This window comes from Prunus avium, chromosome 7 (genome assembly GCF_965620075.1).
Source record: "Prunus avium chromosome 7, drPruAviu1.hap1.1, whole genome shotgun sequence".
NCBI classification, from domain to species: Eukaryota; Viridiplantae; Streptophyta; class Magnoliopsida; order Rosales; family Rosaceae; genus Prunus; species Prunus avium.
This window is the reverse complement of record NC_142290.1, coordinates 31,693,197-31,705,931: the sequence shown is the minus strand read 5'-3', so window position 1 is coordinate 31,705,931 and position 12,735 is coordinate 31,693,197. Positions and strand designations below refer to the sequence as shown.

Here is a 12,735-nt window from a genome sequence, read left to right as displayed (position 1 = left end):
TAATCAATTTAGCTACTTTGCTTCTGCTTACCCCAACATTGACTTGGTATATGGAGCAAGATACAATATTGTCTTGAGGCAATTCCTCAATGCTCAAACATTTATATATGTCAAGAAAGATTAATTTTTTTAGAACCTTCAACTTGGTAATACATGAATAACGAAACCTTGGGCAGACTCTTCAATTACGTGGAGTTGTTTCTTATGGAAGGTAACTGAAATCCGCTCTAATATTATTCTCTTTAGGTTAGGTAAAGAACTCATTAGCTTGAAATTACTTAAGTCAGCTTGTAAGAAACCATAATTTGTAACTATTTAGAACCTTCAACATGGACATTTTCTTCACCAACTTGGGTAATACGTAGTTCTCTGTCTGAAAATTCAGAACTAGAACCTCAGCTTTTGGTAGATGCTTGTTGTGCCACTTTGCTGAGGACGATCCAACTGCAAACCATATGCTATATGGTGTACAGTGTGGAGAGAAATTGATGTGAAAGTACTATTCAACCCTTATGTCTCGTTTGGTATTTAGGACTAGGATTGGATTGAATTGAATTGGATAACTCGCTGAATTTAAGGCAAGTTGAAAAAAGAATGGAAGAAATAAAACAACATAGCCTAAAAAGAAAATGAAGAAAATAGGTCCGAATTGTTTTACAAGTGCTTAAATCGGTCCTATAGGTCCAAAAAAATACAAGGCTGTATATTATCTTAGGTCCAGCTACATTTTTATTTCCCATGAGGTCCATGTTAAGTATTAAAATGCCAAATAAATTGCAATGATGCCACAGTTCATTCTTTGTATTTGTAACAAGAACGAAGGAGGCAGAGAGATTTCCGTGAGCTGCTATGTTACAGCTTCTTAATTGATTGAATGGTAAAAGTTTGAAGCTATTTCCTATTTCAACACAAAAGAGACCCTAGCCAAAGTAAAGTAAAGAAAAACCAAACCAGAGAGCAAAAAGGTTTCAAATAAGCGTATTTGAACAATAACTTATCAGGTCTATTCTGCATTTTATTTTTAAGGCAAAGGAAGTCTTCTCAGGCTGATTACTCTCCGTGCACTGCTTTCAGTATACCTAGAAATTTTTGTAAGAGAGTTATCCAATTCAACAATAGGACAATCAACATTAGTATATTCTACTGTTTTCAAGATAAATGGTTTTAAAGAGTATAAGCAGGAGTCAGGAGCGGCCCTAGGGGTGTGCAAGTGGTGCCACAGAACAGGGCCCCAAAAAAAATTTATGTGTATATTATGTATATTAATATTATAGATATTATATATATACTTGAGCATGCAAAAAAGTAACACAAAGTGTGTATTTGGTTGAGTTGGAATTCATACCCTTGATTTTAGTATGCAAGTTGGGTTCAAGTCCATGTTGTGTCATGCAGTAATTGTATTTTTATTTATTGTTAATAACAGAAAAAAGAAAAAGGAAACACGTCAAAGAAGAGGAAGGCAATATATACAAGCTTTCTCCAATCAAAAAAAATTTGAATCAATCTTTGAACGTTTAACTAAATAAAGATAACTATTATTAGATTAAAGACTAGTTATGTCAGAGTGTTCATTGCGTCCAGCTATTTAAGAAATAATAAAAATTTCCTGAATTATTAGTTCAACTTTTTGCTTTTTCTTTATCATTTCTTCGAAAGACAAAAGTATGTTCTACACCGCGTGTACGTTTGCTTTACAAGAAACGTAAAGTTGTTGGTTACTTTATCATTTACTCCACCGCGTGTACGTTTTTTACCAGTGACGCGGAGTTATACCTCTTTTGTTTTTTTGGGGTGAAAACCAAGGTATCCCCGCGCGATTGCGGGGACTAACCCTCGAGGTACTGTCGGCGCAAAGCGGGGACCTCTCCCAATAAAGTCTGCTCTATTCGCAAGCGCCTGGGATCGAACCCAGAACCTCTTGTTTAAAGAAATATCATCTTTTTATAAAGATTTATTGAATAAAAAAAAAGACGGCTGTTAGTTTTGAAAGGTCTTTGCGAGTTTCGTTAACGGCTCGTGGAATTTGCTGGGCCAATTCAATTCAATTGCGTCCGTATCGTGATTGGCTGGGTCAAAAGTCGGTCAAGGGTCGTCCAACTATATTTATATTAACATTGGCACTGCAACCAAGAATTGCAAACAACGTAACTTATTTATTTTCTTCTCCGGAAACAGTTTTTCGGATTTCTTTCTTGCGCCGTCGGCATCATTAACAACAAAGTAAGACAAGATTGGGATTTCTTTCTTTGATCCCAAGTTACGTCAACTTATTGCTTTTTTTCTTCTTCTTCTTATCTTAGGCTTTGGATTGATACCAAACAGAAGAAGTCTGATTTTTGCATTGGATATTGCTTTATTCTTATGGCATTGGCAGCATGCGTGGGTGCTCTAAGAGCAGCATTTCAAACGCTGCTTGATGCGGTTATAGCAGTGAAGGCGGAAGCTACCATGTTTAAGCCTCCCCTTGAAAATATCAAATCCACACTAGACTCCTTACAGCCAATGATCGAAGAGATAGAAAAATATATCTCAAAGGAGGGGCTAGAAAATTATGCAATGCAAATGGAGGAAGGGGTAAATCTTGTTCGCAAGTGCAGCAAGGTTGGTGTGTGGCGCTGCTGCAGGAGATACAGATACACCAAAAAACTTGATGAATTGGATAGATGTCTTCAAAGACTAGTGGATGTGTTGAAAGTGCAGGGCATAAGGGATGTCAGGGAGACCTTGGTTTCGTTAAGGAATATAGAGACGGTGCTGCATCGTATCGAAGGGAACTTAGTGATGCAAAATCAGTTTGAAAAAATCAATGGTTGGCCTGCTGTGCCTGAACCTCCACAGGTTACTGTCGGGTTGGATGTGCCAGTGAAGGAATTGAGGATAAAGCTTCTTCAGGATGATGTGTCAATGCTTGTGCTGACTGCTGCTGGTGGATGTGGGAAAACCACATTGGCAAAAAAGTTTTGTCAAGATCAGGAAGTAAAAGGTACGTATCTCAACCTTCTTTTTTTTTTAAAAACTTCTTTTTTAGTCTAGTAATAGTGATATGGAAGGATGAAAATATCCTCCGTGTAGATAGTATCATTGCTCATATTTACACAATTGGAGACATATTTAAATGAGCTTCTAGTGACACCTTTCTTATATCTTATTTGGATATAGATAAATTCAAGGACAATATCTTCTTTGTCACTCTTTCGAAGAAGCCCAACTTGGACCTTATTGTACATGAACTATATCAACGGAAGGGTTCCCAGGTGCCTGCTTTCCAAAACGAAGTAATTGCGGTTAACTGGTTGCAACATTTTCTGAAGGAAACAGGACAAAGTCCTTTACTGATTGTCCTGGATGATGTTTGGTCAGGATCAGAGTCCCTTCTTGAGAAGTTTGATCAATTCAAAATGTCAAATTACAAAGTTTTGGTCACGTCAAGATTTGCATTTCCAAGATTTGGTTCTCCATATCATTTGGAATCATTGAATGATGAAGATGCAATGGCTCTTTTTCGTCATTCAGCATCCTTGGATGATAAGACCTCTTATGCTCGGGAAGACCTTTCGAGAAAGGTGATTTCTTTGTCCGCAAAGCACAACATATATGCTTATTTATGTGTCACAGACGAGGGTCAAGAGATTATGTTTGCTTTTCGTATAATTACATATAGGGGTTTTTCTCTCTACAGGACGTCCATCTTTTAGATACAGTCCGTCTCTGAGAATTCCTATATATATATATATATATATATATTTGTAAAACAACCATATATACATGAGTGAATAGTGAACACTTCCATTTACCATATCAACCTGCAAAAGATTATAAGTTCATTTTAAGTAGAAAATTACTTAAACCATTTTGTCATCTTCATGAAACCAATTTAGACACACTTGTTTTGGGCCTGCAACTCAAATAGTGATTGACTTCATTTGGGAAAATTGACTGCAGATAGTAGAGCTCTGTAAGGGATTTCCACTTGCCATTACGGAGGTTGGAAGATCACTTCGCGGCCAGCCTATAGAGATTTGGCGAAAAAAAGTAATGGAATGGTCTAAAGGTTCTTCTATACTTGCATCTAACAGTCATTTGCTTGCTTGATGCCTTGGATACAGATAAACCTATCATCAAGGAATGTTTCCTTGACCTGTGCTCATTTCCTAGAGACCAAAGGATCTCTGCTGCCAACCTCGTAGATATGTGGGCAGAGTTATATGGCCTAGATGAACCCAGTCTGTCCATTGCGAACCTCTACGAACTAACCACGCAGAGTTTAGCTAATCTTGTAGCCACAAGGTATGTAGGCTTCATGTTCCTCTTGTCTGCTACTATCACTCCACTTTTTCCTTTATACTCACTACTCGCTGCTGCTCTTAATTTTCTGTTCCAATATTTATATTGAAGAATTCTCTTATGAGCAATTATTATTGAACATCCAGGAATGAGAGAGAGCCGGATGGCTATTACACTGAACACTTTGTTACCCAACATGATATGCTTAGTGAGTTGGCTATTCATCAAGCGAATGAAGACCCAATAGAACAGAGAAAAAGACTAATTATAAAGACATGTGGAGACAATCTTCCTATGTGGTTGGCAGAGCAAAAGCATCAGCCCCTCCAGGATCGACTATTATCAATCTCAACTGGTTGTCCCATCTTTCTCTCTTTAGTAAATACGCACACACGTACACACAGACGCACACACATACTACGCACTACGACTTGAATAGTACTTTGGCGCATTTCCCACACTCACATCTTATATTATATTGTTTGCAGATGGAGAGTTCTCAAAAAAATGGCCAAACATGCAACTACCAAAAGCAGAGGTTCTAGTTCTAAATTTTGAAACAAAGAGCTACGCCTTACCCGAATTTGTGAAGAAAATGGATAATTTAAAGGTTCTAATAGTCACAAATTACGGTTTCTTACCTTCTGAGTTAAATAATTTTCAATTACTTGGTTCGTCATCAAATCTGAAGAGAATTAGATTGGAACACATTTCAATTCCTTCCATAAGCAAGAACCTCAAACAGTTGAAAAGTGTACATAAGATATCTTTATTCATGTGTAGCATTGGTCAAGCTTTTGATAAAGGTTCCATTCAAATTCTAGATGCATTGCCAAATCTAGCCGAAATGCACATAGATTATTGCCATGATCTGGTGGAATTGCCCGCGGAACTTTGTGATCTTATTCGCCTTAAGAAGCTTAGCATCACCAACTGTCATAAGTTATCCGCCTTGCCTGAAAATATTGGAAAGCTAGTCAGTTTGGAAGTGTTGAGGCTCAGGTCATGTACAGATTTGTTAGAGTTGCCAGGCACGATTAGGAACCTTAAAATGTTAAACTTTCTCGACATATCCTATTGCTTTAGCATTAAGGAGTTGCCTGAACACATTGGTGAGATGTGCAGTTTAAAAAAGCTCAACATGAGACAATGCTCAAGATTGCAAGATCTGCCTGCATCAGTTTTGGACCTTGAGCAGTTGAAGAATGTGACATGTGATGAGGAGACAGAACTTTTATGGGAACCCTTCTTACCCCTTCTCAAAAACATACACATAAAGGTGGTCAAAGAAGATATCAAGCTAAATTGGCTCCACAAGCTTCCATCTTGAGATTTTTATTTTTTATTTTGTAAATAGTTGAGCTATAACTTTGTAAATAGTTGAGCTATAGCTTTGTTACAAACGTCTCTTATGTGGTCGTCAATGGCCCCACTACTTTCAGTGTGGAATTGTTACTAAAGTTTCCTAAAAAGAACACTTATAATTTCCTAGCAAATTACTAAATGTGGTCCTACTGAGGGTTTCCATCGGGATTTCCTATAGAACATTATATGGGAGGAGGCCCTCACCCAAAGAGTCTTGCAAACAACATATTCGTTTGCCATTGACGAGCGAGAAAAGCATATTGACTCCTTTTGCATTGCTTGCTTCCAAGCTTGTCCTAAGAGTCTCTCACTTGTTCCTCATTTGTAATATGCCCCTTGTCTTACAAGTTCAGATTAAATCAAATACAAACTTTTGTTGACATATTACCATGGGTCCAGCCCATGATGGAAGAACACTCTTTCGGTGAAATCAAAAGGGATATCATTGCCAACATAATGATGAAACCAATATAATATTAAAAGGACAAAATGATGATGCTTTTGGTGGGAGACAAGGTGCAATGATGGAGAGATTATTTGTCCAACATCATTATGGTTTTCTTTGGCATGCATGTGGATGTTCTTTGGAGATAAGAATCAGCCTTCTTTCATTTGGTTATATAATGGGCATGCAAGTGTGCATGCGGGAGAGAGAGAGTTTCAGTAGAGTGCTGCACCAGAGAAGAAGTCGAGAGGCAGAGAGTTGGAGAAGCCGTGAGACAGAAAGAGAAGTGTGAGAACACTGACAGCCATCAGCAATTCCACTCTAATATTGTGAGTGTGAGAGAGTTAATTGTGTACCACTCTAAGTGTGTGAGTGAGGTAAAATAGGGAGAGTATGTTGTGAAAATGAACAAGACTTTCACTCACTCCCCTAATAATCTTGTTGTTGATGGACTTTGTGACACACACAAGGATGGATGAATCACACACACACACACTTGAGAAACCAACCAAGCACAAAGTGACACAAGTATTTTAGAGGTTCAGCAAATTGCCTACATCCTCTTGGTGATCCCCTTGAGAAATTCACTAATGAAAGAATAAGTTACAACTTTGGTTTACAAAGAAACCCCCTTAGAACTCTATTCTCTCCCAAGCTCTCTTTTCTCTCTCACCCCTTGCTTAACACTTTGATGCACTTGTGAACACTCTCACACACTGGGTGTTTCCCTCCTTGGTGTCTAGACTCTCAGGACCCAACTCAGCTCCTATCTTGAACTGATTGCCCTCTCTCTCTTCCTCCCTTGGTGAGTTTAACCTCTTGTGGACACTCTAGCTCCCAGCTACTTGACCACCCTTTGAGATTAACCACACTTTTGCTGTCTTGCTTCCTCTTCCCTTTAATACACAAGCCTTTGGACCTAGGAGAAGGCTCCATCTTTTTCTCCCACGTTCTCCCCTTGGTTTCCAGACTTGGACCACAACTTGGGCAGAACAAAGGCTAGTCATTAAAGGCTGCATGTTCAGCCACGCTATCTAGAGCTATAGGGTAGGTACTCCTTGAAGCAAGTCAACAAACATCATTCAATGGTGTTCCAGCTTTTCCAGCACCTTGCTAGACTTCCTAGAACCCATAATGCCTTGCGACCGGTCGCGTCCTACTTCACTTACAACCTTAATGTGAGCCATATTTCCAACAATAGTGTGGTGTCATTGTACTTTCTCTATGTGTATCATCAAGCCCTGGGCATTGGCTTGGTAAGATCTTTCCTGTTGTACCCATTATTTTGTTATAGTGGAAGAAGTTTATACTGCTGCCCCGTGGACGTAGGCATTGCCGAACCACGTTAATTCCTGGTGTTCTTTATTTTTCTGCTTATACTGTTATTTGAGTTGTGAAGATTTCCATTCTAGCACTATCCGATCCTAACAACTTTCAGATCTGAGTTGTTGTTGTAATTATGGATCCGGTTACTTTAGTTGTAGGGTCTGCTCTAGGAGCAGCATTTGAAATTCTATTTTCTGCAGTTCTAAAAGCGAAGCCCATGGCTAAGATGTTTCAAACACCCCTCAGAAATCTCAATATCACGCTAGACTCTTTACAACCACTGATTATACAGCTAGCACAATCTGCCAATCATTTGGTTCACCTGGTGAAGAGCCTACACAATTTTACAACAAAAATGGAGGAGGGCAAGAGGCTGGTTGAAGAGTGATGTGAGGTGTGCAGGTTGAACTATTGGGAAAATTGGCTCGCATAAAGGATATAAGCCCCGGAGACAGAACAGGAAGCGACCGGTCGCCAAATTCAAGCGACCGGTGGCTGGAGACTCTGCCTAAAAGCGACTGATCGCACGAAGCTAGCGACTGGTCGTTTTCAGGCATATTCGAAGTCTGGAGCGAAAGCTGTTGGCGACCGGTCGCCAGCTTCAAGCGACCAGTTGCTTACGACTCTGCCAAAATGCGACCGGTCGCCCTGATCGTGCTGTTTCATTTTTTGGGAAATCTCAACTCCTCTATCCGGTTGCTATCACTTTCTACCTACTTGCAAGGTCATTTTAGGTCACTCCAGACTTAAATGAAAGGGGGCAAGCTACTGGGAAGTTGAGGGAGCAATTAAAGGAAAGTTGTTGACTTGTTTCAAAGAGTACCTACCCTATGGTTCTATATAGGGTGGCTGAACTTGTAGCTATTAATGTATAGCCTTTGGTCTGCCCAACCTGTGGTCCATTTCAGGTAATCAAGGGCAGAACGTGGGAGGAAAGAAGGAGTCTTTTCTCAAGTCCAAAGACTTGTCTATTAAAGGGAAGAGGAAGCAAGACAGCAAAAGAGGAGGTGAAGTAGCTGGAAACTAGTGAGTCAAGTGAAAACCAGGGGAAGAGAGAGTTCTCTATTGTATCAAGGTGTTGAGCAAAGGGTGAGAGAGAAACAGATTGTGAGGGTAGTGTTCTAAGGGGGTTTCTGTGTAAACCAAAGTTGTAACCTATCTTCATTAGTGAAATTTCTCAAGGTGATCACCAAAGAGGATGTAGGCACATTGATGAACCTCTATAAACACTTGTGTCATTTGTGCTTGGTTAATTTTCTGTGTGTGTGTGTAAGACTCATCCATCATTGAGTTTGTCCAAAGTTCATCAACAACAAGGTCTTAAGGGGAGTGAGTTAGTTCTAATTCACAACATGAACTTCATCAAACAGCGCGAATACACCGACAAAATTCAGGCATTGGATGACTCTCTCCGTAGACTCTTAAGTATACTGACAGTGCAGTTAGGAAGCCATTCGGCGATGCTGCTCAACCGAATTGATGGAAATGTTGTGGCACAAAATCAAAATCAAATCGGGGTTCGGTGTGCAGTACCTTCGCTTCCGCTGGTTACTGTTGGCTTGAAGGAGCCTTTGGAGGATCTGAAGATGAAGCTTCTTAAGGAACCGGTGTCAATATTTGTGCTCACGGCTCCTGGCGGATGCGGGAAAACCACTTTGGCAACTATGTTTTGTCATGATCAGGAAGTCAAAGGTACTCTGAAATTTAACATCATTTATTTGCATTAGTGAGATTAAAGAAATAGATGATAGAAATCATTTCCTTGTTTGTACAAGCATAGATAAATTTATATGACGTCTTGGTGACAACTTTCTTAATTATTTTGTACTTGGCTAGATAAGTTCAAGGAAAATATCTTCTTTGCCACTGTTTCAAATAAGCTCAGCTACCTTATTGTGCAAGAACTATGGGAACATACGGGAATGCTAGCACCTGCTTTACCAAATGAAGAAATTGCATTTAAATGGCTGCAAAAGTTTGTGACGGAAAGAGGGCAAAATCCTTTACTATTGGTTTTGGATGATGTTCAATATGGATCAGAATCCCTTCTTGACAAGTTTAATGAATTCAAAATGCCAAGTTACAAGGTTTTGGTGACATCAAGATATAAATTTCCAAAATTTGGTTGTCCATATCCTCTAGAAACATTGAAAGATGAAGATGCAATGGCTCTTTTTCGTCGTTCAGCATTCCTACCAAATACGAGCTCTAACATACCAGATGATCTTCAGAATCAGGTGAGTTGTTAGTCTGAATTTCAAACATACATGCTTAATTATGCATCACAAAAGGGGAAAAGGAATTATGTTTACTTTTTTGCACAAACCATCCATGCACAAAAGTGAACACATCGGTTTTACCGTATCTGCAAATAGGCATGCATGTAGAGTGCTTACTTTGTTTTGTTACTGTTGGAAAATTGGCTCACATAAGGTATATGTGGCTCAGAGAAAGCGACCGGTCTCTAGACATTGGCGACCGGTCGTTTTCAAGCAGATTGGAGGTATGGAGCAAAACCAGCGAGCGACCGGTCGCCAGCTTCAGACGACCGGTTGCTGAAGAATCTGCAAGAATGCGACCGGTCGCTTCTGACGTGCTGTTTCGTTTTCCAAGGCGTTTTCAACTCTTTTGTCGGGTGCTATCGCTTTCTACCCACTTGCAAGGTCTGTTTAAGTCATTTCAGACTTAAATAAAAGGTGGCAAGTTGCTGGGAAGCAAAGAGAGCAAATTAAGGAAGTATGTTGGCTTGTTTCAAAGAGTACCTACACTATTGTTCTAGATAAGATGGCTGAACCTGTAGCTATCATTGTCTAGCCCTTTGTCTGCCCAAGATGTGGTCTATGTCAAGAAAACAAGGGCAGAACGTGGGAGTGAGAGAGGAGTCTCTTCTCAAGTCCAAAGGCATGTGTATTTAATGGGAAGAGGAAGCAAGACAGCAAAGTGAGAGAGGGAAAGTAGCTAGAAACTAGTGAGTCAAGTAGAAGAGAGAGTTCTCAAGTGTATCAAGGTGTTGAGCAAAGGGTGTGAGAGAAACAGATTGTGAGGGTAGTGTTCTAAGGGGGTTTCTGTGTAAACCAAAGTTGTAACCTATCTTCATTAGTGAAATTTCTCAAGGGGATCACCAAAGAGGATGTAGGCAAATTTGCTGAACCTCTATAAACACTTGTGTCATTTGTGCTTGGTTAATTTTCTCTGTGTGTGTGTAAGACTCATCCATCATTGAGTTTGTCCAAAGTCCATCAACAACAAGGTCTAAAGGGGAATGAATTGATTTTAATTCACAACAGTTACTACATCTAAAATAAGAATGAAGAAAAGTTGAAATTTCTCTTCTGCATAAAACCATTGATATGATTTAGAAGAGAGAGTTGAAATTTCTCTTCTTCATGAAACTATTGATATGATTTAGATAAAGTTGAAATTTCGGTCTGCAATCAAATGGTAATTGACTTCATTTGGGACATGTGTACTGCAGATCGTAGAGTTGTGTAAGAGATTTCCACTTGCCATTACAGCGATCGGGAACTCACTTTGCAATCAACCTATAGAGATCTGGAGAAAAAGACTAAAGGAATTGTCTAAAGGTTCTTCTATTCTTGAGTCAGACCGAAAGTTGCTTGTTTACCTCAAAAGTTGCTTGGATGACTTGGATAAAGGAATGACTACCGTCAAGGATTGTTTCATAGACCTTGGTGTATTTCCTCACGACCAAATAATCCCTGTTACTGCCCTCCTTGATATGTGGGCAGAGTCATATGAGGGAGCTGAAGATTTTATGTCCATTGCAAACCTCTACGAGCTCACCACTCGCAATCTGGCCAGTCTTGTAGTCACAAGGTATGCAAGCTTCTGTACATGTGCCTTTTCTCTTGTATGATATTCTCAGTCTACCTTACTTATATAATCAAGACTAGATGGTACTAGTAACTAATTTTCTTGCAAATATGCATGTTTCAAAGTTTATTCTAAGAAACTAAAATTTTGATCATAACCAGGAATGAGGATGCGGATGGCTACTATAGCGAACATTTTGCTATCCAACATGGTATGCTTAGATTGCTATCAATCCATGAGAGTCGTCAAGACCCGATAGGACAGAGACTGATTATAGACATACGTGGAGACAAGCTTCCAACGTGGTGGAAAGAGAATAAGCATAAAACGAAGAAGGCTCGATTAGTATCTATTTCAACTGGTTGGCATATTTCTTTACAAAATACATCAACACACACACATACACTAACACAGAGGCTTGTTTAGTACTTTCACATTAATTTCTCCCATCACTCACATCATATAGCGTATGGTTTGCAGATGGATTGTTCTCACCAAAATGGCACAACATGCATCTACCAAAGGCTGAGGTTCTAGTTCTGAATTTTCAGACAGAGAACTATGTTTTACCCAAGTTCGTGAAGAGGATGTACAAGTTGAAGGTTCTAATAGTCACAAATTATGGTTTCTTTCAAGCTGACTTAAGTAATTTCAAGCTCTTGGGTTTTTTACCTGATCTAAAGAGAATACGATTAGAGCGCATTTCAATTCCTTCCATAAGCAAGAACCTCAAACAATTGAAAAGTGTACAGAAGATATCTTTATTCATGTGTAGCATTGGTCAAGCTTTTGGTAAAGGTTCCATCCAAATTCTAGATGCATTGCCAAATCTAGCCGAAATGCACATAGATTATTGCCACGATCTGGTGGAATTGCCTGCCAAGCTTTGTGATCTCATTAACCTTAAGGAGCTTAGCATCACCAACTGTCATAACTTATCCTGCTTGCCTGAAAAGATTGGAAAGCTAGTCAGTTTGGAAGTGTTGAGGCTTAGGTCTTGTACAGACTTGTTAGAGTTGCCAGGCTCGATTAGTAACCTTAAAAAGTTAAACTTTCTCGACATATCCTATTGCTTTAGCATTAAGCAGTTGCCTGAACACATTGGTGAGACATGCAGTTTGAAAAAGCTCAACATGAGACAATGCTCAAGATTGCAAGATCTGCCTGCATCAGTTTTGGACCTTGAGCAGTTGAAGGATGTGATATGTGATTCAGAGACAGAAATTTTATGGGAACCCTTCGTACCCCTTCTCAAAAACATACACATAAAGGTGGTCAAAGAAGATATCAACCTAAATTGGCTCCACAAGCTTCCATCTTGACATTTTTATTTCCTCAATAAATATTTTAGCTGCCTCTGCTGATTTGTGTTTAAATTTTGCTTTTCCCTGAAATTAATTTCCTCTCTTTATGGTTTATGTTTTTTTTTGTTTTGGGGTAAATAGTTGAGCTATTGCTTTGTAAAAAGAAACAGTGTA

General features: G+C 39.3%; 1 protein-coding gene and 1 pseudogene across 2 annotated transcripts; both read left to right on the top strand.

Annotated features, from left to right (window-relative positions):
* The first annotated feature begins 2,145 nt into the window (after positions 1 to 2,145).
* Positions 2,146 to 5,770, top strand: LOC110752962 (putative disease resistance protein At5g66910; annotated as a pseudogene). The gene is made up of 5 exons (XR_015825869.1): positions 2,146 to 2,986; positions 3,163 to 3,566; positions 3,946 to 4,290; positions 4,434 to 4,642; positions 4,776 to 5,770. The product of XR_015825869.1 is annotated as a putative disease resistance protein At5g66910 (transcript).
* Positions 5,771 to 7,550: 1,780 nt separating this feature from the next.
* LOC110752965 (putative disease resistance protein At5g66900) lies at positions 7,551 to 12,579 on the top strand. Its single transcript, XM_088244682.1, has 6 exons — positions 7,551 to 7,788; positions 8,726 to 9,115; positions 9,260 to 9,660; positions 10,899 to 11,260; positions 11,419 to 11,618; positions 11,738 to 12,579. Exons 1-6 carry the CDS (start codon positions 7,557 to 7,559, stop codon positions 12,577 to 12,579), a joined length of 2,427 nt encoding a protein of 808 aa, XP_088100808.1. The 5' UTR covers positions 7,551 to 7,556.
* Positions 12,580 to 12,735: the final 156 nt, after the last annotated feature.